Source organism: Notamacropus eugenii, chromosome 1 (genome assembly GCF_028372415.1).
Source record: "Notamacropus eugenii isolate mMacEug1 chromosome 1, mMacEug1.pri_v2, whole genome shotgun sequence".
NCBI lineage: Eukaryota > Metazoa > Chordata > Mammalia > Diprotodontia > Macropodidae > Notamacropus > Notamacropus eugenii.
Genome location: NC_092872.1, coordinates 530,565,522 through 530,593,098, shown reverse-complemented (window position 1 = coordinate 530,593,098; position 27,577 = coordinate 530,565,522). Strand labels below are relative to the sequence as shown.

At 35.3% G+C, this 27,577-nt stretch overlaps 2 protein-coding genes across 3 annotated transcripts in view; one reads left to right on the top strand and one right to left on the bottom strand.

Moving 5' to 3' along the window:
- The first annotated feature begins 239 nt into the window (after positions 1 to 239).
- TRMT61B (tRNA methyltransferase 61B) lies at positions 240 to 17,017 on the top strand. The gene is made up of 7 exons (XM_072634078.1): positions 240 to 979; positions 5,268 to 5,370; positions 11,573 to 11,763; positions 14,555 to 14,646; positions 15,065 to 15,294; positions 16,173 to 16,250; positions 16,399 to 17,017. Exons 1-7 carry the CDS (start codon positions 266 to 268, stop codon positions 16,437 to 16,439), a joined length of 1,449 nt encoding a protein of 482 aa, XP_072490179.1. The 5' UTR covers positions 240 to 265; the 3' UTR covers positions 16,440 to 17,017.
- SPDYA (speedy/RINGO cell cycle regulator family member A) overlaps positions 15,941 to 27,577 on the bottom strand; it is a 35,658-nt gene continuing 24,021 nt past the window's right edge. For both annotated transcript variants that reach the window (XM_072634080.1, XM_072634079.1), the window contains exons 7-8: positions 20,410 to 20,713; positions 15,941 to 16,813 (exon numbers count right to left, since the gene is read on the bottom strand). In XM_072634080.1, the coding sequence (XP_072490181.1) occupies positions 16,725 to 16,813; positions 20,410 to 20,713 (393 nt within the window). In that variant the 3' untranslated portion in view covers positions 15,941 to 16,724. The remainder of the gene's footprint in view (positions 16,814 to 20,409; positions 20,714 to 27,577) is intronic.

Sequence of the window (27,577 nt, the reverse complement as noted above, 5' to 3'; positions counted from 1 at the left end):
TGTTTTCGCATTCTTTGTATCCCCAGCACTTGGTACAGCGCCCGGCACATAGGCGCTTCACGAACGTTTGTGATCAACTACTAGAAAAACTGAGCCATTGCTTGACAGGCTAGCAGTGGTCCGGAAGGCTTCCCTGACCGGCCTTACATCACTCGTAGGGGACCCTGGCAGCTCTCTGGCAACCTCCCTAGTTCCCGGATCCGGAAGGCTGTCATCGCATGCATGACGTCACTAATCTAGGACCACAGCGGCTGCGCCCGAAACCATGCTTCTGCCTGTGAGGAAGTGCTGCTCGTGGGTGTGCGGGTTGCTACGGAGGAGTGGGCCCGGACTTCACGGAAGGTTGCCTGGCTGCCTGCCAGGCCGACTGAGGCAAAGCCCTAGCCGCCTTTTAGGAGGGACTGGACCGCGGTCCTGCTCCTCCTTTCGCAGAGGCCCTGGGGATTTGCATGGGGGGAGCAGGACTTGGGAGAAAGATGAGGAACCCCTTCATGTTTCTGTTCCCCAGCAAAGTGACCGCGCATCCTGGTCCCAGCCTTCCTTGGGCGCCCAGGCCGCTCGATCTTTTTGTTCTTTGGAGAAGCCCACGCGAATGTTGCCAGAAGAGAGGCAGCCTCCAGAGATCGCTGGCCATGAAGAGTGCAGCACTGAAAGCCAGGCGACCGCCCAGCCCTCGCACGCCAACGAGTTGCCTGCACTCGCGGGACGGTCAAGCCCTGGGGAGCTCCCCTTTCAGCCCGGGGACCTTCTTTACGCCGAGTTCCAAAAAGGCGAAACTGTATTTAAAAGATTGTTTAAGTTGGAGGCTACAGGACAATTAAGCAGTAACTGGGGAGCAATCCCATACGAAGAAATGATTGGAAAGTTACCTGGCCAATTACTTAGGAGTTCCATTGGTCACCGCTTTATGCTGAGAAGACCCGCATTGGAGGAGTTTGTTTTATTCATGAAAAGAGGGCCTACTATATCATATCCAAAGGTAATGCCCATTATTTACATAACCACTAGTTCCTGAAATGGCACATATAGTGGTCTAATGTATCTGAACTTTGTAATTTCAGCCCTGGTGAAAATATTTACTCTTGTATTCTCAGTTGTACTTAAAATGTATTTGTCACCTTTAAAAATTATATTTTTAGGGGCTCAAATTACTTTTTGGGGGGGCAGGATATGATTACCAGAGGCTTGACTTTATTTTATCTGCTTACAGCATTCAGGAAGATATCAGGATGTGGAGATCTTCATTGGTAGACAGTATCCCCAGGAATAAAATTACAGTTCTTTGAAGTATTGAAATATGTGTGTGTATGTATTAGAATGTAAGCTTCTTTTGGGCAGGGACTGTTTCATTTTTGCCTTTGTATCTCCAGCATATAGCACAACACCTAGTATGTGTGTGCTTAACAAATGCTTGTTAAACAGATATTATGTTTTCATTCCAACTAATGTTCTCCATAGAGAAGAATAGCTAACCAGTTCAGGAATTATACATTTCTTTCCATGGTTTTGCCTCCCAACGCCAGTTGTTCACATCCACTCTTCAGTTTTGATCGGAAGTTATAGTCTAAATTAGGTGATGAGCTTAGACGTTGCATGTCAAATTTAACACTTGGAAAATTCATGCTGCTGTTAGCTATTACTTGATAAAGTCAATGTAATTTCAATGCTTTTCTTCTAGGCAAATAGTATAGGCAGGACCTGGGGCACAGTCTGGCTCATAATCAATTAAAAAAAAAATGTTTCCTTACCGGAGCAAAACATCCAGTTGAAAAAAAATGTCTTCAGTGCCTACCATGTGCAGAACTCTGGGCAGTGGTAATCAGTTTAAATATAACTTAATCCCTGCCCTCAGAGCCTATGTGAACATGACACATAAAGATAAAATACAAAATACATGTTATCTGTTAGAGGTGCAAGATAACATACTGAAGTATGAGTGAGCAACAGGTCATTACTGACTTGGCAGGACATATCATTTGATCTGGACTTTAATGCATAAAAGCAGAAATATGGTCAAAGAATAGGGAGGAAAAAAAAATCAAGAATAATGAAGTGTTGGATAATGGAGCCAGAGAATAGTGTACTAGGATGAGAGTAGTCCAGTTTGACTTAAGTGTAAAGTATATGGGAAGGTCCATTGGAAGATAAAGCTGGAAAATATGGTGTAGTGTCAGGTTTTGAAGGGTCTTGAATGACATTCAGAGGAGTTTGGACTTTATTTGGAGGGATAGGAAAATGTGAGCAGTGACAAGATTAGATATATTCAAAACGAAGATTAATTTGGCAGCAGTATGAAGAATGATTTAAAGAGGAAGAGAATTAAGGTAAGAATGCCTGTCTACATAATCCTTGCAACTGGTAATGGGGGCCTGAATTATAAGAAGTGAGAAACAGTCATGCAACATTTAACAATGATAGCTAACATATAACCAGGCACTTTGCTAAGAGCTTTGCAATTATCTCATTTGATCTGCACTACAACCCTGGGAGGTTATCCCCACTTTTATTGCTGAGGAAACTGAACCAAATAGGTTAAGCACCCCAGGGTGGTGTAGCAAATAAGTATCCACTGCATCACCTAGCTGCCCTAGTTGTGAAAGATACTTTGTAACAGGGCTTGATAATTAATTGGATATGAAGAGCAAGAGCAAGGGAAAAGAGTCAGTAAGTAGCAAGGTTTTCAGTGTGAAAGATAGAATGAATGTCAGTGAAAACAAAATCAAAATGAGCAGGACTTGGGGGAAAATAAAATTTTGGGCATAATTGACTTGGAGATACTTGTGGGATATCCACACAGCTACCCAATAGTTAGCTGTAAGATGTGAGTCTGGATCTCCAAAAAGATATCAGGGTTAAACAGAAATCTGGGAATCATTAGAAGATAATTGAAGCTGTGGGAGTGAATGATATTGCTAAGGTAGATGGGGAAGGAGAATGTGTGTGTGTGTGAGAGAGAGAAACAAAGACACACACACACACACATACACACACACACACGAGTGTAAAGAATAGAACCTTAAGAAATTCCTACTCTTAAGGGTCAAAAAAGATGAAGAACCAGGAGACAGAAGAGTGGTTAGAAGCAGTGTAGGAGAACCAGGAGACTGGTATCTCTGAAGCTAAGAAAAGAAAGAATATCTAGGAGAGAAGGGGATAGTCATTAGTTCAAATGCTTTAGAGAGGTCAAGGAGGATGTGGACTATAAAAAGTCCTTTAGATGTGGCAGATAGCAAGCCACTGGTAATTCTGAGAGCAGTTTTAGATTAGTGGATATTGAGACCAGATTGAAAAAGTTTGAGGAGCAATGTGAGTGATGAGGCAGTAAAGATTTGGAGTATAGTTAGCTTTCAAGAAACCTGGCTTTAAAGGGAAGGTTCAATTTCTAAAAATAGATTTAAAGTGGTTTCATGATATACTTGTGAAAAGCCAATGCTGGTTTATTAATAACCTTAATTTTGGAAAAAATATGAAATAGATTATTCTGAGAATGGATTTGAGTGGTGAGAGATTTGAGTAGGACTTCTGCCAATTGTTCTCTTAGGATTTTTTATTTCACCATTTATTTGCCAAGAGGTCATTTCACTAAAATAGTTAAGGATTAGAGTGTTACTTGAAGACCATAAAGGTTAAATTATTTGCTCAGGGACATAGCTAACAGATGTCAAAGGGGATTTGAACTTAAGGTTTTTCTGACTCCAAGTCTAGTACTCTAACCACTACCTAGTATTTTCTCTGTTGTTTCCAATTTATCTTGTATATATCTTGTTTGTACATAGTTGTTTGCATGTTGTCTCCCCCATTAGACTGTGACCTCCTTGAGAGCACTATTGTCTTTTGCCTTCCTTTGTATCCCCAATACTTTGTATCCCCAGTGCACAAAGTAGGTTATTAATAAAAGTTTACTGATAAGCAGTTGTTACTCTGTAAATATAAAAAAATAAGTAGCAGACAGTAAAGGAGGTCTGAGGAGCAACTGAACTGGTGGCCTGGAATGTGATTTTATTAAACTATTTGGTTCCTATTTTTATTCAAATTCACTTTTAAATGCTCAATTTTCATTCACATCTTTACATGGTGGCTTTCTTTAGTCCCTAGAGGGTGTACAGTCTCTCTCCTTAGGCAGAGTACAATCTAGAGTATGGGAAATAAAACATATGCACAAATGACTATAATAAAAATAAGAGCCATTAAGAGATAAAATGTAGACCAGCTGTGATTGGTTTCCTGGAGGTTATTTTATTTCAGCTGGGCATCGAAAGGATAGGTAGAATTTTGATAGTTAGAATTAGGAGTGGAAAATATTCCACTCAAAGCAAACAGAATGACCAAGTCCAACACTACTTGGAGAACAGTGGATGAAGATATATAACTCATTTTCCTTCTTCCCTCATCAATAACACCATCATCAGGAAGGGTGAACATAGAATTTTAATGCTAGATTAAGATGTCTGGATTTTAGTCATTAGGTGGAGAGGAGTAACTTGATCAGAGCTGTGCTTTAAGAAGGAGACAAAGGACTAATAGTAGCACTGGAGGATGGATTAAGAGGGAAAGTCTGAAGGTAGAGACAAGTTAGGAGGCTACTGTAGCACACACACACATATATATATTGTAGCAGTCCAGGCTCAAGAGATGAAGACATGATTTAAGGTGATAGCAGTAGGAATGGAAAGGACATGTAAGAACTGAAGTGGTATGAACACAACTGACAGGTCTTGAATGATTGAAGGACAGAAGAATCAAAGATAACAGCTTCTGAATCTAGATTTCTGGGGAATTGATGGGGTCAATGACAAATAGGAAAGGATGAAGAGCTAGTTTGGAGAGTAATATGTAGATTTAGGTTTTGGACATGTCCAGTTTGAGGTGCCGCTAGTGGGACATTCATGTGGAAATATCTGTCAAATACCTGGAAAGAAAGGACTGCAATTTAAGAGAGATGCCAAGGCTAAGATAAAAATGGGAATCCTCAGGTGATAGTTGAAGCTTTTGGAAGTGTTTCAAATCTACAGGGGCAATATGTAGAGAAAGGAGATAACCTAGGACAAAACTTAGAAGCTAAGGATTAATCCTGAAAAGAAAAGGCCATTACAATTGGTTATTAAGAGGTCTTTGGTTTCCTTTAATTAAACAATTTAAATTATATTATCTATGTTGCAAGCTCCTTGTGACCACATGTCATTTTCTCCCAATTCTTTATGCCTAATATAGTGTTCAAGTACTTTTGATTATATAGACAACTCTAAATTATCAATGTTTTTTCATAGGATATGAATATGATGTTGCTGATGATGAATGTCAAACAAGGCGATATTATTTTGGACGTTGGCTCAGGTTCTGGTGGAATGAGTTTGTTTTTATCACAAGCAGGTAAGAAATTGTGATTAGACTGAATTTAGACAACAGAGGAAATAATTTCATTTTGTATGATATGACAAGAACTTATGACAATGATAAGTATGTAGCCTAACTGTCCGCACCAGAGACAATGGAAATTCTCCTCTGGAGCCCCTATCCTAATGACTGCTGACTACATGTCAGTCAACAAACATTAAGTGCTTACTATGTGCCAGGCTTGTGCTTAACTCTGGGGACACAAAGAAAGGCAAAATCAGCTTAGAATGGATTTGACTGGGGAGAGATTTGAGTAGGACTTGTGCCATCCTGGCAGCTCTATGATTGGAAGGAAGAGGACAGGTAGGGGAGATGTTGTGAAAGTAGAAAAAAATAAAGACAACAAAAAATTGGATATGCAAGATGAGTGGGAATGAGAGGTTGAGGATGATGAAGTTTTGAGCCTGGGTGGCTGGACGGTGGTACCCTTGACAATAATAAGAAAGTTGGAGAAAGGGGAAAAGGTTTGGGGAGAAAGATGAATTCTATTATGTATCTCCAAGAACAGTATTTCAGGAAAAATCTAGCAGTTCTTCACATTACCCCATCTTCCACAGCCTCCTTGCAAACAGTGGCACTTGTGTTCTTTCCTCATCTCTTCCAGTTCTGGAGCCCTGAACTAAGATCCATTCAAATGCATGTTACTGGATAGTAATATTCCCCTGTAACCTCACTCACCATCCCTATAACTTTCCATAGCAAAAATCCACCTCTCCACTGTCCCCCATTCCCTTGGAGGCAGGGGCAGTCTTTAGTATTTGTGTCCCTAGGTCTTAGCATAATGCTTGCTAAGCTAAGTAAGCAAGGACTTAATGATTTTTCATCTATTTATTAAACTGACAAATATATAATAAACAAATTCCTCTAAATCAGATGGAAGCCATTCTTTATGTCTTCTCTGTTGAATCTTCATCTAATTTTCTGTTGTTTCTCTAACAGTTCCTCTTCTTTCCACCCTTTCTTATACTTCAACAATTTGTCTTCTATATCCAAACTTCTACTCACCGTTCATAGGAAAATACATTTAAAAAGGAAAGGGGTCTCATGTCATCATTTTACCCTGTTATTTCAAAGATGAGGAAACTAAGGCCTAGAGAAATTAAGTTACCTGCCTAAAGTCACGTAGTAGTTTGTGGTAAAGCTGTGGTTGAATTCATTCAAATCATTTTGAGTCCAATTCCAAGTCTTTCTCTGTACTACCAGGTGGCATACCGCAAGTTGCTTCAAATATTTTTGTGTATTTCTTAGTTAAGTCATTCTAAACAAGAGTGTATAATTCTTTTGCATTGAAATTATAAAAGTAATATAGTCTTAAGAATGGCAGCATGGTATGGAGGATGGCAGAACTGACCTCAGACTCTAGAAGTCTGGATTCAAGTATTACTTCTAACACAAGTGACCCTGTATAAATAAATTGATCTCTCAGTGCCCCAGACAACTTTCTAAGACTAAAACTTCTGTATAAGATGTGAATCTGCATTTGTGGATGGAGTTTCCTCACTGGGAGTTCCCTATGCCAAGAGAATCACAGATCTGGTACAACAAAAATGTAATCACAGAATAAAATAGAGAAAGAGGAGATCAGTGAATTGGGCATGCAAATGAAAAAACTAGAAAAAGAACAAATTGAAAATCCCTAAGTAAATACCAAATTAGAAATCCTGAAAACCAAAGGAGAGATTAATAAAATTGAAATTAAGGAAACTATTGAACTAATAAATAAAACTAAGAGTTGGTTTTATGAAAAAAACAATAAAATTGATAAACCTTTGGTCAATTTGATTAAAAAAAAGAAAGAAGAAAACCAAATTACCAATATCCAAAATGAAAAGGGTGAACTAACCTCCAATGAGGAGGAAATTAAAACAAAAATTAGAAATTACTTTGCCCAACTGTATGCCCATAAATTCGACAATCTAAATGAGATGGATGATTATTTTAAAAAATATAAATTGCCCAAATTAACAGAAGAGGAAGTTGAATACTTAAATAACCCCATCTCAGAAAGAGAAATTGAACAAGCCATCAGTGAACTCCCTAGGAAAAAATCTCCATGGCCAGATGGATTTACAAGTAAATTCAATCAAACATTTAAAGAACAGTTAATTCCAATACTATATAGACTATGTGGGAAAATTGGGGAAGAAAGAGTCCTCCAAAATTCTTTTTATGATACAAATATGGTTCTGATACCTAAACCAAGAAGAGCCAAAACAGACAAAGAAAATTATAGACCAATTTCTCTAATGAATATAGATGCAAAAATTTTAAATAAGATTTTAGCAAAATGAATACGGCAATTTATCATGAGAATAATACATTATGATCAGGTAGGATTTATACCAGGAATGCAGGGCTGGTTCAACATTAGGAAAACTATTAGCATTATTGATCATATCAACAACAAAACTAACAGAAATCACATGATTATCTCAATAGATGCTGAAAAAGCTTTTGACAAAATACAACACCCATTCCTGTTGAAAACACTGGAAAGCACAGGAATAAATGGAACTTTCCATAAAATAATAAGCAGTATCTACTTAAAACCTTCAGCAAGCATTATATGCAATGGGGACAAGCTAGATGCATTTCCAATAAGATCAGGGTTGTGAAACAAGGATGTCCATTATCACCACTATTCTTTAATATGGTACTAGAAATGTTAGCTGTAGCAATAAGAGAAGAAAAAGAAATTGAAGAAATTAGAATAGGCAAAGAAGAAACTAAGTTATCACTCTTTGCAGATGATATAATGATATACTTAGAGATTCCCAGAGAATCAAGTAAAAAACTACTTGAAATAATAAACAACTTTGGCAAAGTTGCAGGTTACAAAATAAACCCACACAAATTATGTGTATTTCTATATATTACTAACAAAACCCAACAACAAGAGACAGAGAAATCCCATTTAAAGCTAGATAGACACTAAAATATCTGGAAGTCTACCTGCCAAAACAAACCCAGGGACTATGTGAACACAATTACAAAACACTTTTTGCACAAATAAAGTCCGATCTAAGTAAGTGGAAAAACTTCAGTTGCTTGTGGGTATGCTGAGCCAATATAATAAAAATGACAATTCTACCTAAATTAATTTACTTATTCAGTGCCATACCAATCAAACTATCAGGTAATTATTTTCTAGAGCTTGAAAAAATAATATCAAAATTCATCTGGAAGAACAAAAGGTCCAGGATATCAAGGGAACTAATGAAAAGAAATGCGAGGGAAAGTGGCCTAGCCCTACCAGATCTCAAATTATATTACAAAGCAGCAATTATCAAAACCAGTTAGTACTGGCTAAGGAACAGAGGGGTAGACCAGTGGAATAGGTTATGTACTCAAGACACAGTAGTCAATGAATATAGCAATCCACTGTTTGATAAACCCAAGGACCCCAGCACCTGGGATTAGAATTCACTGTTTGACAAAGGTTGCTGAGAAAACTGGATAACAGTGTCGCGGAAACTGGGCATAGACCAATGCCTGACACCATACACAAGAATAAAGTCCAAATGGGTACATGATCTCCACAAGTTAGTGGAGCAAGGAATAGTATATTTATCAGATTTATGGGGAATGGAGAAATTTTTGATTAATCAAGAGATAGAAAACATTACGAAGTGCAAAATGGATAATTTTGATTACATAAAATTGTAAAGTTTTTGCACAAACAAATCCAATGCAACCAAGATTAGGAGGGAAGCAGAAAACTGGGAAAGAATTTTTGCAACTAATATCTGTGATAAAGGCCTCATTTCTAAAATATATAGAGAACTGAATCAAATGTAGAAGAATACAAGTCATTCCTCAATTGATAAATGATCAAAGGATATGCACAGGCAGTTTTCAGAGGAAGAAATTAAAGCTATCTAGTCATATGAAAAAATGCTTTAAATCTATTGATTAGAGAGATGCAAATCAAAACAACTCTGAGGTACCACATCATACCTATCAGATTGGCTAACATGACAAAACAGGAAGATAATAAATGTTGGAGAAGATGTGGGAGAGTTGGAACTCTAATTCATTGTTGGTGGAGCTGTGAGCTGATCCAGCCATTCTGGAGAGTAATTTGGAACTATGCCCAAAGGGCTACAAAAATGTGCATACTCTATGACCCAGCAATGTCACTTCTAGGACTGTATCCCCAAGAGATCATAAAAATGGGAAAGGGTCCCACATGTACAAAAATATTTATAGCAACTCTCTTTGTGGTGGCCAAAAACTGGAAATCAAGGGGATGCCCATCAATTGGGGAATGGCTGAATAAATTGTGGTATATGAATGTAATAGAATACTATTGTGCTATTAGAAATGATGAACAGGAAGACTTCAGAGAGGCCTGGAAAGACTTATAGGAACTGATACTCAGTGAAAGGAGCAGAACCAGGAGAACTTTGTACACAGTAACAACCACAGTGTGCAAGGAATTTTTCTGATAGACTTAGTACTTCATTGCAATGAAATTCTCAATGGACTCTTGAGGCAAAATGCCTTCCACATCCAGAGAAAGAACTATGGAATTGGATCGCAGATAGAAACAGGTCATTTTCTTTTGTATTATGTTTTGTTTTATGATTCCTCCCATTCATTTTAATTCTTCTGTGCAACATGACTAAGGTGAAATTGTGTTTAATAGTAATGTAAGTGTAGAACCTATATAGAATTGTATGCTATTTCAGGGATGGACTGGGGAAGGAGGGTGGAAGGAGAAGGAGGGAGGGGAAAAAAATCTAACATATGTAAGTGATTGTAGAACACTGAAAAACAAAATAATTTAATAAAAAAACTTTTAAAAATGTAATCACAGTAGATTACTTTGGATAGTAGGAAAGCCTATCTTTACACTGTTCAATCTGTATATAGTTTCACCCACAGAAGTATGGGTTTTTAACCAATCTGAATTTTGGTTAGCTGTATTTGATGACTGGTTATAGTTCTAAGTAAATTAAGTTGATTCATTTTGGTACCTAATGGACTCAAGATGTGATGACATTCTTACTAAAGTATACATTTGTTACATTTGTTGTAAATGATTTATATTTCCTCCTCCATGTTTAGTGGTCTAATATCTATAACATGTCTCAAAATGGTATTTGCCATGATAATTCTCATTGTCAGATTTAATATAGGATATGAGGTAGCTAGATGACATAGTGAATAAAGTGCTGGCCTTGGAGTCAGAAAGCAAAGAGTTCAAATCTTGCCTCAGATACTTACTAGCTGTGTGATCTTGAGCAAGCCACTTAACCCCTGCCTACGTTAAAATTGAGAAGGAAATGGCAAACTACTCTAGTAACTTTGTCAAGAAAACCCCAAATGAGGTCATGAAGATTGGGACATGACTTAACAACAACAATGGATTTAATACCTATGAGACTCTTTTTTTGCCTCTTCACTAGATGTTCCTTGCCTTTGAAATCCTGTTCAATACACTACGTCACTATTGGGCCCTTCAAATCTCTAGTTTGATTCAGTGTTTTATCAAGTTAGATAAATGAATAAGTATTATTCATTATTAAGCATTTACTATGTTGTAAGCTCAGGAGATACAAATACAAAAGGGGTTAAGTCCTTGTTTTTAAGGAACTTATATTCTTGCAGGTGAGATAACACTTTTAGGGGAGTGGTATTTCATTTTGGAAAGTTATTTAAAGAGTAGAGCCATAGGCAAGCAGATTAAAATAACCGTTCTAATAATAATGGTGATCAATTTGATTATGGTTCCAGAACTGGAAAGTGGAAATCTAACCAGAGGTTAGCTTGCAGATGTGTCACTGAGATCCAGAACCGGGGTCATGAACCTGCAAAGCTCAGACCTGGAGGCAGTGCTAAGTCAGTCATTAACTATTTATTCCTTGCCTGCTATATGCCAGGCACTGTGCTAAGTGCTGGGGATACAAAGAAATGTTAACAAACAGTTCCTGCTCCCAAGGAGCTCACAGTCCAATGGGGGAGATAACATGGAAACAACTGTACAAACAAGCTGTATACAGGATACACTGGAAATGATCAAAGAGGGAAGGCACTAACATTAAGAAGTACTGGGAAAAACTTCCTGTAGAAGGTGGGAGGCTTCTTTCTTTTTACTATTTCAAAAAACTAACACCATTACAAAATTATGAAATATTACTACTATTGTTCAATGTTATTCCTTCAATTATTTTAGTTGGATTACAAGGACGAGTTATAAGTTTTGAAATTAGAAAAGATCACCACAACCAAGCTAAGAAGAACTACAAGTGCTGGCGTGATGCATGGAAGATTAGTCATGTAGAAGAGTGGCCAGATAATGTGGATTTCATTCATAAGGATATTTTAAAAGCTGCTGAAGACATAGAATCCTTAACATTCGATGGGGTAAATCTTCTAAAAGTGTGTTATAAAACATTAGGTACTCAGACTACATGTATTCAAGATTGGATTGGACCATTAGGAGGGGTGTATTTACTTCATGGTCTCTCTTTAATGATATAAGGCCTTGTTGTATCAACTCGGTTTTCTCACTTGTAGTAATAGGATATTTTCCTGACATGCAGACATTATATCCAAAAGGAACATTCTATCATTCAGATTGCTTCTTACCAGACCATAAGCCCTCTAATTTGGATTTTTAAATTTCTCTTTTCCTTGAGGACAATGACTGTTTCATTTTTGGCTTTGTTATCTCCAACACTTAGCCTAAGTAGAGTAGGTACTTAATAAATATTTAACTGAATTTTTCCTGTACTTAACACACCTTGTTTCTTCTGTAGACACATTTTAACTAGGCAGGAACTCTATGCAAAATGACTGAGCTGTATTTTCTAGTTAATTGAATATTCTGATTAAGTTTTCATATTGCACATGTTAAGTTATCAAAAACTAGAATACCCTTTTAATATTGACAACATATTGGACATAATTTAACATGCCTTCAATAAAAATCTTAAGTGAACTGCCGACTCTCTATGAATCAGCATGGTGATGTGACAACTAGATGAGTTAATGAGATATTAGGCTGCATTAATCACACAATAGCTTCCAGGAACATGGAAGTGGTAGTCCTACTGTACTCCACCCTGGTTAGACCAAATCTGAAATAGTGTGTTCTGGGTACCAAAGTTTAAGAAAAACATTGGGATAAAGCACCAGTTCAAATCCAGTTTCAGACACTTACTAAGCTATGGGACCTTAACCCCAATTGCCTGCAAAAAAAGAAATAAAGACATTGATAAGCAGGAGAGTCCAGAAAAGAGCAACAAAAAATGGTGAAGGACTCTGAGACTATTCCATGTGGAGATTTTTTGAAGGACATGAGTATCATCTGGAGAAGTCTCAGAGACACATGATAGATGTCTTTAAGTATCTGATGGACTACCATACTAATTTTTTGTTTGGCTTGTTCAAATTTGTGATAACCAACAGCAGCAGAAACAACAGGTAGAAGTTGCAAAGAGATAAATTAAGGCTTAATAATAAGAAAAACTTTCTCACACATAGGGCTGCCCAGAAGTACATTAGCTGCTTTGGGAAGTTTTAATTACCCTTACTGGAAATCTTCAAGCAAAGACTAGATGAGTACTTATGGGGTACATTATAGTCAGGATTCCTTTTGGATAGGCATTAAGCTTAATGGTCTCTGAGCTCCCTTCCAGTTTTAAAAAACTGATACAAAAGATGTTTCAGGATCTTTGAGTACCTTGTAGCCATCATAATGAACATCTTTGCTTATTATGCTAGTGAAGTAGGGAGGTATGCTAATTCATGGAAATTTTCAATTAACAGAATGTTAGATAAATCAGTGTTCGTACATGTATGGGTATATGACCAAGTTTACAATTTAAGTCAATTTTTAAAAGTTGTGGGGGAAAAAGCATGCACCACTCATTAATTTGTTAACAATTTTCTATTACTCAAATTCAGCTCTTATCAGAAAACATAGATTGATCTGGATAGACCTCAGAAGTCATCTAATCCAGCCTCCTCATTTTAGATGAGAAAACTGGGCCTTCAGAAAGATAAAAGTGGTTTTCTCAGGGTTTTAGGTCCTAAGTAGAAGAGCTAGTTTTTAAAGGTCTTCTGAGTCTAAGGCCAGCATTCTTTTCACTGACTTATTTCCCTGCTTTCAACTAAAGTCTATGAATTAGTTAAAGTTCATCAGTGATTAGCCAACTAAAAGACAAGGTTGGCTTTTCAATTCAATATTTTGTTTATTTGATGACTGTCATATCATCAAAAATGTAGTAGAGATTGTGTTTTTTCTAAAAACAAATCACCTTACTATTTTAAAGTATCACTCAGTAAACATTTAATATGTAAATAACTTCAAATTTATAGTAGTCATCAAAACAATTTTTGTTTTGTACATTGACTATTTTTATTTGTCTTGACTTTTATATTCAAAATCATTCCTCTAAGAAGAATGTGTTTAGTACCATCTTTGTGACTAGAACAATATTGGGCACTGTAAGGAATACGAAAGAAACCCAGTAAAAATTTTCTTCCTTAGGAATACTTTCTACAGACTTAACAGACATCACCTCCCCTCTCTCTTTACAAGTAAAAAACTATAGATATGAAATGTTGCATACATGCTAGTTTTGTTTACTTAACAATTTACTTAACTCTTTTTCTTTATTACTTGGAAAGATCCAATGATAGTGGTCATTAGTGATGGTGAAGCATGGCAGGAAATGAGGACTTGACTGTGATTTTAAAAACAAGCATATTAATAAAACCTTTACATAATAAATTCACAGGGGCTATTATCCCCCACTCCAGACTTTTAATTTTTCTTCTGTATGATAAATTAAAACAGGCTGTGAATAATGTTAATTTTTATTGTTAAAAATTTAGGTGAAATATGTAAATTTTAAAAAAGAAATCCAAAGAAAAATGCAAAATTACCACATCTAAGACATGTCATTCTCTTTTTATAATCAAATTCTAGAGGTGCTGACAATTAGAGATTGCCAGACAGGCACATCACTATCAATTGTACGACAGCTGTCAATACTACATTCTAATGAAAAACATTCTTAAGTGTATGAAATAGTTTTCCAAAAGTAAACTACTTCTCTATTTCTCTAACATAACCCTCCTTCCCCCGTCCCCCAAAATGTGTGCCTTTACTTAATAAAACTCAGTGCATCTTTTCTCTCCTTTACAGGTGGCTTTGGACATGCTAAATCCTCAAATTGCTTTGCCTATTGTATATCCAAATCTTAAGCAAGGTGGCATATGTGCAGTATATCTAGCAAAGTGAGTATGTAATAGAATATTAAATACATTTTCATTTCACTGAAACATCAGATTAGAATAATGTTTAGTTGTAATTTGTGGAAACAAACCCTATCATAAAATACTATGCTTATCTGCAGATTGTTATAATTGCTAGTTAAACTACATCTTTTATATACACTTTCATATATGTCAGGTCTCTCTTCCATTAACATAGAAAACGATAATATAGATGTCATGCTAACACCACGATATAAATGAAGTTCTTGCTTGCTCTCAAGATTCTTGCAGAATTCTTGAAGTAACTGTTTTTCAAAATTGTTTTTAAGCTTGACTCAGTGCTATATTTTGGTTGTGGCAAGTGGTATAACAAATGCATTTTTTAAGTATGTAGTGGTCTTATTAAGATTTCAATATACATTTTGCTTTTCTCTGAAAGTATCACACAGGTAATTGAACTTTTAGAAGGTATACGTATCTGCAAATTTGCACTCTCATGTGAACTGGTAAGAGAAGTTCTTCTTAGAGACTGGTTAATATGCCCAGCAAAAAGGAAAGATGGCACTTTAGCCCAAAGAGAAGAGCCTAAAACTGGTATGGATTTAAAGTTACATTCTCAAAGGGATTTTGAAACTGAAGAAAGTGAGAATGTTCAAGAGAATGATTATGGTAAGCATGACTGTTTTGGTATGAAAATGTTTTGCAATGGTAAATGGATTCTGGGTTTCTGAGTACTCAGTGAATATCATTTGAGACATTTAATACTTAACTACTTTTAGATACTGAAATATGGTATTTATTCATGTGCAGTTAATTTAAAATCTCCTGAATACATGAAGCTCTTCCAGAGAGTGACTCCTAACTTTTCCTGCCTCTCAGTGACCTTCATTGCTGTTTGGAGGTGTTGAGTTTCTTAGTGTATACAATATTTTTAAATGCTCTTTATAAGATTTATGGAAGATGCTATATACAGTAATGCCTATAAAGAAAAGCTCCCAATTTTGATGAAAAGTATTCATATTTAAATAGTAGGGCCTTATGTGCAAATAAGTTTTTTTAAAAAATACGTCTTTTAAAGAAAACAGCTGGTAGCACAAAGGACTTAACAAACATAAAGAGAGAATGAAGTTGTACAGAAGGAGATATTTTATAATTTCTAAAGTAATCACTTAATGTAGAGAGCTGTTGCTGTGAGAAGTCTGAAAGCAGTAAATTCAGAAAAACCTGTGGTGCGTATGTATTATTTAACCCTTAATCCCATAAATTAGTTTCTAAACCTTTTATCACTGATTTTATAAACACCTTACAAACATAGACAAGGTGATGCTGTGGCAAGTTTATTTTTTAAAATAGCAGAGACCCAAAGATGAAAGTTATATATAAGAAGTTAACTTACTAAGGGAAAATGTTCATCAAAGATGAAAAAAAAGCACAACAAAGGAAAAGTAATGTTAAGTTATGTTAACAGCTCTTAAATCAAGTGTTGAAGATTTCTGTGTAGTTTATAATATAATGACGTATGTATATATTTGTTTGTTTTAATCTAGATGAATCACTTTCTGGTTTTCCATATAGCTCAATTCCCTACATTGCGAGACCCTTTCATTGTCAAACTAATCATACAGGTAAGTAATATTCAGCAAATAGTTGTTATCCTAGATAAAATGTTGAATAATTTTAACCACATTTATAATTTAACATTTGAAACTCAATTATCTATGTAAGGTTAATTTCATATCATTTTAATGACACTGCTTTTTTCTCTTAAATTAGCTTTTCTTGTCAAACTGAGGAAGTTCAACCCAGAATATTAACCAAATACTCCAGCTGACTGACTACAACTAATTTCAAGATTTCAAAGTACCAAGATAAACCTAATATTGTAAATAATTACATTTATAGATTTGTTGTTTTATCTTTGTTATTACTTTGTTTTACAAATCTTTATTACATATGAATTTTAAAATACAGCTAAATGAACAGTCAACTGTGCAGTTGTTAAAAAACAAACCATATGTTACCTCATTTCAACACTTATCTTGACATTACATTGAGACATTTTGTATTTAATGATTCCAAGTTGGTTTAGTTGAGCCATTTCATTCTTCATTTCCTGTAAACCACTCCATAGATTTATCTTGCTTCATGCAACTAGTTTTCCTTCCCTTTTTTGATACGTTATCAGTGGCTATTAAAAATTTTAAAAAAATGTATTAAGACATGGAAAATTAGGGTTTTAAAAGTATACATTCAAATGGCTCTAAGCATATTTGGAAAAAATAATCCCTCTGGGTTTCAGGCTAATAAAATGATTTAAAACAATTATTCTCCCCCAAATAAAAACATTTTGGTTAACTCAAAAATCTTTTCAATAAACAGCCGCAGAAATTTTCATGTTTCCTTTTGTCTCTTAAAGGTATAATGTTGTTTTAATCATCTTGCCAAAATGTCAGTTCTATTGAGGCCTTGTTAAAATGAAATCTTACTAAATATAGCTGTTACACTTTGGTGTCAAGTTTGGGAGATTTTCAAAGGGATTACATAAAATAAATGTTTGGGCTGATCACAGTATTTAACAAACAACAACAAGCTGGAGGCTTTTTTTATGTGAAAGGAGATATTTTAGGGTTACAGGGTGCTTAAAAAGTGCTGTCATGTCTCTATTTCTACAGTATGTTGGTGGACCCTTTGCTCATGGACACAGATGAAAATTGCACAGGATAAGTACTGTTGGTGTGTTAGGCTGCAATGAAATCAAAGATCTCTAACTAAATGAGATACAAGCTAACTGCACATCTCTTAGAATAGTTTTAGATTTAGAGTTTGTATTATTTGTAGTATTTGGTTGTCAATTTTTTTCAGAGTACTTTCTGCATAAAGAAGGATATCATCTGTTATTTAAGTCCTCAGGCCAAATCTTGGTATAATTTGGGAGAGATCAGATTTGGCCACATAAATACTAGCCATGTGACCTTGGTCAAGTCATTTAACCCTGTTTGCCTCAGTTTCCTCATCTGTAAAACAAGCTTGAGAAGGAAATGACAAACCACTCTAGTATCTTTGCCAAGAAAACCTCAAACGCAGTCATGAAGTGTTGGACATGACTGAGAGGACTGAACAACAAAATTTGAGGGGCTCCTATCTAAAGCTTTTCAGAGTATATTAAAAAACACTGCAAACTAAGTCTGGAACTTCCATCTCCCAGGTGCCCTTCTTGAAAATCATAGTAAGCTAAAGGTTTCTGTAGCATTCTTATTTTCAGTATCAATCCTATGTGCTAATAGCTCTTTGGTCCCATAGGAAGTACTTTAAGAAAAAACAAGGATTTGTTAAAATAAAAAAATACATTTAGGAAAGCTTATAAAAATTTATAAAACTATCTAAATTTGTATGTATTTTCACAGTTGTTGTATGTACCCAAAGTGCCATATTTTCATTTGATATGTTACCGGATTTGTTTGCACATCTTTTACACAATGATTTTTGTTTGAATTCATTTTATTCACATTAGCCTCACTGTTATAAAGAGCAATTGATTAATAGTTTCATGAAATAGAAAAATATTTTAAGTTAAATTTAGAGAAGTCAAGTAACTTGCCCATGTTCACAGCTGGTTAAGTGTTAAGAGGCAGGATTTGAACCCAGGTTTCTCCTAACATTAAGTGTCTCAATTACAATTAAGTATACAATTAATGTAATGCAAAACTTATTTTAATTATTAAGCTATTTAGATTATTTTATAGAATCTTTGATTTGTTATAGATCTCTTAGGTACTGTCAGGGAATAAGGATTTCTACATAAGTGAATTTATTTGATAACTAAGGCTTTACCCTTTTAACCCACAAGCATTAAAAAAAATTCTTCCTGGCTAGGAATGGCACCAACTATTTCTCTATTCCCCTTCTCTTACCCCATATTTCCCTACCAGATCAGTCATTCCACTCTATTGTTATTATTATTGTTAATCACTATACTATAAATAGTGATACCCTCAGGACACATAGGGTGTAAGTAAGGATTGTTTTCCCCTATTATAAATGGCTTCAAATTGCCATACATCATTGAGTTTTTTTGTCATTGTGCAATTTTTCCTATTTTTTTCCCTTGTCACCAGCTGTCACTTGCTTCTGTTAGGATAGGTGCTTTAGCCATAGCAAATTTCTTCTCCACATCTCCCTCCTTCATAATTTGCTAGTTTTCATGTCCTGTGGGCTAGGATACAAGGTGACTAAATATCAGTATTTCTGAAGTAAGAGTAAACATGCTTATTGAGTTCTAAAGGAGTAAAGTATCTGAGCTTTAGTGCATAGGCTTTGTAACTTTCAGTTTTGCTACTAAGAAGCCTATTTTTGGCCTATTCCTTCTGAATTCTTAGCTGCATTCTAGAATTGTAGAGTTTTTGTTAATACTTGTTTGAACCAAGATGTGCTACTGGAAAAGGATTAAGATAAATTCAAAGGAGACTGATGTAATAAAATGAGCAGCAGAAACTTCAATGGGACAAGTGATATAAGAAATTTAAGGAAATGCCTTTCTTAAAACTGATTGCAATTTCCATCAGATTTCAAAATACCTAATACTAAAGACAAACAAAAAAGCACTAGTATGCAATGAGTATTTCAATTAAGACTTTTCAGTAACAAAAATGTTTGCATAAAAGTTTTAGAAAAGCTTTAGGTGATAGCTATGATTATATTAAAAATACAATGGCTTTTCAAAGAACCATATTAATGGTAAGACAGTATGATGTAGACAGAGTGCTACCAGTGGAAATTGGAAGACTTAAGTTCTCATTCTGACACTACTAGTAACTAGTATGTGACAGTGAGCAAGTGGTTTCACTTCTCTGGGCATCAGTGTCATCTTCTTAAGTGAGGAAATTGAATTCTAAAGGTAAAATAATAGTTGTGTCTCAGGGATAGCCTAACAATGAATTAAACTCCAAACATAAGTCTGTGTAATTTAATGGAATCACAAAACTTGGAAGGATCTTCGAGAGATAAGTTACTTTTGTCTTCTTTTCTCAGACTGGACAAATACTTGGAAGAAAGAATATAAAATACAAAATATTGTCATAACTTTTAATGCTAATAAAATCTAAACTTTTGCACCATATTTCATCAAATGGCTAGAAAAAGAAGTTGGTATATGTAAAAGAAATATACTATAATTTTATAAAAGAAATTTGGATGAAATTGGTAATACAATTGACTCTATTTCCTGTTCATATGATTACTTTCAAATTCATTCACAGCCACTTTTCCACCAATAAATAAACCACTATAACTGTATTTTTATTTATTCCCTATTCTAACACATTGTCAGGTCATGTTTAATACCACATTTAGAGAATGTAAAGTTTCTACTGTGGATGGTAATGGGAGGGAAATGCAGTCAATTCAAGAAATTTTATGCATAATTCCAGAAGACTTCTGGAGGTCTTCTGGTTTTTTTGTGTTTCAGTTTGTTAATTCCAATAACTGGGAAGGAAAACTGCATAAGTCAGGAAGATTTGGGTTTTGAGTCCAAGATTGATTAAGTTTTAATAAATAACTATTAGGTTGACACTGCCAGTTTGTTGCCTTCTAGCCCACCAAAATAAAGGAAAAAACCCTTACCTTACAGTAATCATCTACTCAGAATGTTTTAATATTTATTTAGTTTTTTCTTTGTCTGCAACTATATGCCCCTTGGAAACATCATTTTGTGTTCCAAAGGGCAAAATGATGCTCAGTAAATAAAAGTTTTAAATGAACTAAATTATTTATATCTTTAAATCTTACCTTGGGAATAACAGTAAGACTGAGGTGGCTCAAGTGGTAAGTCCACTGAGAATGAATTGTATGATTCCTGAGATGAGTGTTTCTCCATCTTTTCTAATGTGCCACTGGATGAAGAGGAGGAGGATGAAGACAATCCCAGTCCTACAAATCTTCCTTTCTTACCACAAAGTGAACAATCGACTGGTGTGGCACTAGGTCCTCGGGGCAGCTGAACTTCATCTCTGTTGTAGTTTCTGAAAGCCCCACTGTGGTGCATGGACCGTTCCCGTTGCCAAATATAATGCATTGGAGCAATAGCCATAACCTATAGTGGAAAACTTTCATTTAGAATTTTACTAGGTCTTGAAAATTGACTACTATGCAATTATAACTTAAATACATCTCATTCTATTACTTACAAATTGTTATCTTCCTAAGGTATTACTTGCCATCTAATAGAATTGGGTCACTGTCATGTATATCCTCTATAAATTATCCATATCCTAATATGCTAGGGGCCTTCCTCTGAAGTTAATGTCTTCACATGGATACCAGGGGAGACCACAGGTCATTCTGGCCTTTCATCAGTCATTCTTAACTTTAACTACATGACCAGCCCACCTTCTTCTACAATCATAAATTTACAGAATCCAAAATAGGAATATAGCTCTAAAATCTAACAGCTAATGTGACAATGGCCAAAAACATGAAGGGATTGTACCTGAAGAACATACAAATTTTACCACATGAAAAGATGCCCAGGTCCCTGATAGGCAGTATAAATTAAGACTACTTTTAAGTTACCACCTTAAAGACACCAGAATGGCAAAAACAGCAAAACATCATCAAATTTAACATTGAGCCCTAGAAAAACAGGCACTGTAATACATTTTTCGTGGAACTATTCTGGTATAAATAGCAATATTACAATAAGATTAAAAAAAACTGATCCTACCTTGACCCAAAAAGTCTATTGCTAGGACTATATATCATAAATACATTATAAAAGAAGAAAATGAGAACTTTATAAAAATATTCACAGCTGCCTTGTTTATATTTTTAAAAATTAAAAAATATATTTAAAAAATTAAAAGATACAAAAATATATATTCTTAAAAATCCAATTATTAAAGAATGGTTTAAAAATGACATGCTAATAGAAATTAAGGTGCTCCAATACATCCTCCACACATGAACAAGAAAAGCTTCCTAAGGGACAGGACATTCCTAGGCTTGAAAGTATTTAGTGGCTCCTTATTCATTTTAGGAAAAACAAAGTCATCCCAGGATTTAAAGCCCTCCACAATCCCCATTTCTAACCCAAAAGACATACCAGCTGTCCCCTCAACTCTTGCCTATTTTCATCCCAAACTATCTCCCGTGCCTGAAATACACCTCCCATTTTAATTCAGCCTCCAAGGATCTTCCCTTCCCTTCAAGGGCCAGCTTTTTCACCAACACTTAGACTAGGTAATATGCTTTCCCCTTCTCAAAATACTTTGCTTTTGCCCATCTATACATGTCATATTCCCCAACAGAACTCAATACACTTGAAGGCAAGGCCTGTTTCCCTTTTGTGCATAGCAGAATGCTTGGCACATATTAAATACTTAGTAAAATATTTACTGGAATGGATTAGATAAATATGAAGTATGCATGTAAACATGCATAAAAACCTATGGGAAATAATGCAAAGAAAGATCAACAGAATCAGAACTGTATACATATGGATAACTAAGACCTATAGGTGGGCCAAGGCAATGTAATAAAAATAATGTACTATCTACATTGATTTACTTATTCAGTGCCATCCCAATCAAACTACCAAAGAATTACTTTATAGAGCTAGAAAATGAATAAAATTCATTGAGAAAAACAAAAAGTTAATTATCTCAAAGGAAATAATGAAACAAGTAGGAAAGGGGCCTGGTGATATCATGTTTCAAACTGTACTACAAAATAGTAATCATCAAAAAAATTTGTTACTGGTTAAGAAAAAGTGAGGTTAGTCAGTTGAACGGACTCAAGTATATAATTTATAGATGCAGATGAGCACAACAGCCTAGTGTTTGGTTTAGTAAATCCAAAGATACCAACTATTGGGCCAGAACTCGCTATTTAACAAAAACTGTTGGGAAAACTTGGAAGCAGACTAGAAGAAATTAGGTATGGAGTAACATTTATACCATATAACAAGATATGCTCCAAATAGCTATATGATTTAGATATAAGGGGTGAAGTCATAAACAATTTGGAGGAGGATGGAATAAATTACGTGTTAGATCTATAGCCAAGGAATGAGTTCATAACTAAACAAAAAAGGTTCATAGGAATAAAATGGGCAATTTTGATTACATAAAATTAAAAAGTTTTGCCCAAACAAAACCAATGCAGGTAAAATTAGAAGAGAAAGGTAAATAGAAAAACATTACTGTGGCAAGGTTGTCTGATAAAGATCTCAATTCTATGATCTGTAGGAGATGATTCACATTTATAAGAATAAAAACCAGTTTCCAATTGAAAAATGATCAAAGATGGGCAATTTTCAGAGGAAGAAATTCATGATCCCATAGCCATAAGAAAAAATGCTCCAATTCATTAATAGAAAATACCAATTAAAATAACTTTGAGATCATACTTCATACTCATCAGACTGGCAAAGTTGACAAAAGGAAAATGACAAATGCTGTTGGAAAACAAGTGTGTTAATGCATTGCTGGTAGAGCTGTGATTTGGTCCAGCCAGTCAGTTTGTAACTCTGCCCTAAAAGCTGTTAAATTGTGGACAGTTTTTGAATCAGCAGTACCTCTACTAGAGAGCAAAGAAAGATGAAAAGAACCCATATGTACAAAAACATTTATAGTTGCTGTTTGTGTGGTGCAAAGAACGCTAGGTTCGTCAATTGGACTATAAATGTTTTTATACATATGGGTTCTTTTCATCTTTCTTTGCTCCCTAGTAGAGGTACTGCTAGTTCAAAAATTTTTTCACATAGTTTTCTTAAAGTATAGAATTCTAATATGAGCAAGAGAAACCAAATACTTAATGATCACCTCCCATGTGCAAACAATATTTTAGGTCAGAGGTGTCAAATTCCCATAGGGAAGCCCTAACCAAATTAAAGCATAATTGGAAAATGTTTAACAAAATAAAATACAGTAAGACATAATGTTTAATTTGTTGCTTTCTAAGTGGCCTGCAAGGATTCATTTCTATTTGAGTTTGACACCACTGTAATAGGTCATGCAGTAAATATAAATGAGAAGATTAAAACTGATCCTGTATAGTTTTCTTATTGATCCTATTTATTAGTAATTAACTTTGTCCTGAAACTGCTTTTGTACTGTAATTGCTTACGTCATAGTTCTTTGTTTCTGAATTTAGTTCAAAGTTCAGCTGACCTGTAATGGATTAAATTTAAAAATTCATCAATTCTTGCCTCAACAAATTTTGCTAACTTTGGGAAATGCTTGTGAACAGAAAGAGATTCAGGCCTAATATCTTTACTCCACCAAGCTATCCTTCAAAGATGTCTAGTTTGCTATCCAGAAAGTCTGGTTGCTATCCGACCACCTGGACTTCTAAATACTTCTTAGTTTTGTGAGAAAAGGGGTGGTGGTGGTCATTACTAGTCCCCATTACTAAACTTCCGACCAATCATGTTACCCTTAATTTCATGATGTCATCTCCCCTGTTCTGTTCTTTGTTCTATACTCCCTAAGACTATATATAAGGGGAACTGTCCTCTTGCTTGGCATCTTTGACATTAATGGAGGCAAACCACTGATCCATCTATTGAAAGGTAGCATGCCTCTGCTAATAAATACTACCTTGTGTGGAGATCTGCCTCATTTTCCCCTTTTGTCAAAATTCAAACATGACACAAGTGTAAAACATCGCACCAGCTCTTTAGGTCAGTTTAATTAATTGTTAAGAAATAATATAACAATAAGCAACCTCATTAAATTTTTGATCATGCCAAGTTGGGGCCAACCATAGAAACTGGAGAATCTTATGTATTGCATGCACTGGGGTGACTCCAAACTCCCACTGATGTGTTGAGTCAGAATCTAAGGTTAGTCTTAGGGAGTTTGGGGTGTGTGTGCATCATTTTTCTAATGCTATAGCTTGTAAATCTTAATCATCTTTCAGAAAAGGATATTTATTAAGATGGTATAGTTAGTACAAAATATCACCCCCTCCCAAAGAAATGTCTTTGAAACAATGACCCACAAATACAGTCTATGGGAAAGTAGTTTCAAGCCTGGAGAGCACATGTAACAAAGTAGAAACACAGCTCCTAGAAGTCCTTTTGCTGGAGTCTTCAAGAAATTTCCCTCAGGTATATACAGTGTTCTGCTGGGCTATTTGTAGAGCTATGACTCTGTGTCTAGTCTATCCTTGGCTCCTAATCTAAATACCATAGTTATTAGTTGTTCCAGAGACATTGCTAGGATGCTGATAGAAGATAGGAAGTCTTATGACCTTTGAAGGTCACAAGATAATTCTCTGGTCAAAAGTGGAAAGTAGAAAGACTGAGATCCAGGGCTTTGTTTCTCTTCCCTCCCCCCACCATCCCCAAATCAATTCCTTTTCAGGGGTTTAGCTAGAATGCCCTCTCCTCTGCTTGCTCAAATACACCAGGTTCTCAACTAGCTCCCAGATTTTATACAGATCCGATAGAGAATTAGTGTTCTCAACTAATTCAAACATACTTTCTATGCAAGCTACTCCAGATGATCAAGGACTTTTTTGCACTTAAAGTTTATGTCTAAAGTATTCTCAGCTGGTTAAAAGTATCACAAGCAACATTTTAGCACTTGCTTCAGGTGGAATAGGATATTTTGACTTCAATCAATCAATCCTGACGTTTACACTTCGAAGATAGAATCAGAACTCAAAGCAACCTAGTATACCAAGAAACTAGTTGACACAATAATGCAAAACAAAAAATAAAACAAAAATAAATAAATTCAAAATGATTGATATGCAGGAAGTAAAGAGCAAAAATGCAAGCTGCGCAAAATCCAAGCTATCTACATAAGGTGGAAAAATAAAGTTTGCTACAAGCCAATGAGAAACAAAATGATCCTACATATAGGAATAAGAAGTTAAATTCTATTTTATATATATATATACATATATATATACACATATATATACATAGTCAAAGCAACTGGAACTATGGTATAAAAGAACACAAAGTCCCATTACATTCAACAATGGTTACTATTTTCACAGATTTAAAGCTGAAAGGGACCTTAGAAATCATCTAGTCTAATTCCTTCATTTTACATATGAGGAAATTTAGACCCAGTTAAGTGAAATGATTTGTTCAAGGGCATACAGATATTAAATAAACTAGAAACCATGCTCTGACATCTCTACTGTATCATGTCCCTTGTGATAAATTCCTTCTCTCCAAAAAAAGGATGAAAAAAGAGCTAGAAAGTAGAATGTAACCAATGTTGGAAGCAGTCTCTCTTTTAGTAGGTAGCTATTTTTTCCCTTGCATTTTCATACCCGTAGTCATCACAGAAGTCCTTGTATATCATAAAAAGACAACTGTCTGTCAGACAGTTTTGAGCTCTAGCAGGACTTTCATAAATTCAGTATTCTATACCTCTTTCCAGGAGGATTCTCCTTCATTTTTCTAGAGTTCAAGCTGTCAAAATGCACTTGGCAAATTTTGTTCTTTTTGGCATGACTGGCGGCAATAACAAGAGAAGATTGTGAGAAGGCACTGGACCTGAGCTACTGGCCAAGAGGTGCAGACTATTCACCACACAAGGAAACAGAAAGAGCTACAATATGAAATTTTCCTTTCCTCCTTTCTCCCATGTAACTTTGAAACTGGGGTATTGATAGCACTTCTATAAAAAAAACCTTTGGATCCACTGTGTCTTTTTTAAAATAATACTTTATTTTTCCCTCAGTTACACGTAAAAACAATTTTTAAGATTCATTGATTTTTCTTCAAGTTTTGAGTTCCAGATTCTCTATCTCCCTCCCCTGTTCCTCCTTCTTCAAAGGGTAAGCAATTTGATATAGGTTATATATGTGCAATCATGTAAAACATTTCCATATTACTCATTTTGTGTAAGAAGGCAGAAAGAGAGGGAGGAAGGAAGGAAGGAAGGAAGGAAGGAAGGAAGGAAGGAAGGAAGGAAGGAAGGAAGGAAGGAAGGAAGGAAGGGAGGGAGGGAGGGAGGGAGGGAGGGAGGGAGAAAGAAAAAGAAAGGGAGAAAAGAAAAAGAAATAATAGGCTTCGTTCTGTATTCAGACAACACTAGTTCTTCCTCTGAAGGCAGATAACATTTTTCATCATGAATCCTTTGGGATTGTCTTGGATCACTGTATTTCTGAGAACAGCCAAGTCATTCACAGTTCTTCATCATACAATATTGCTGTTACTGTGCATACTGTTCTCCCAGTTCTGTGTACTTCATTTTATACTTTGGATACATTTGTAAAATACTAGATCATAGGATTAAAGATTTAAAGCTGGATGGGATCTTAGAATTTATCTGAGAATATCTTAGAAACTGAGGTTCAGAGAAGTCAAATAGCTTGTCCAAGGTCATATATGGAGTAAGAGAATCAGAATTTGAACCCAGATCCTTTGACTCCAAATTCAGTACTCTTTTCATCACTCAGTTAAAAATTCAAACTTTGGTAGAAGCAGTGGGGAGTCTGCCACTTTAGGGATTTTAAAAACAAACTATATTTGAGTCTTTTCTCTATGCAATCTAATTTAAATGCCAAATAAATTTATTTTTATTTGATACAAATTGAGAAGACTGGGACAAAGAGATTGCAAAAGTCTGGCAAAGGGCTAAGTGAGTTAATGGATCATCATGAGAATATCTTTTCCTAGACTTTAGACTCAACTCTATGGGGAAGTGAGGAAAGGAGGAAGGAGGCAGTAGGAAAGCACAAAGACTCTGGATGGTAATACCCATACATGGAGAGAGTGACTAAGGTCACTAGTGCAGCCAATCCTCAACATTTGCACATTTAACTTTCATGAATTCAAACATTTGCATGACTTTACTGGTAACCTCATTTTCACTTTCGAGTTGACAACCATACATATATGAGGCTATGGACAGCAGAGAAAAAAATGAGAGGCATAATGCATACAAGTTTGTGGAATGGCTGGTATTTCACTGGTCTTATCCATCCTACT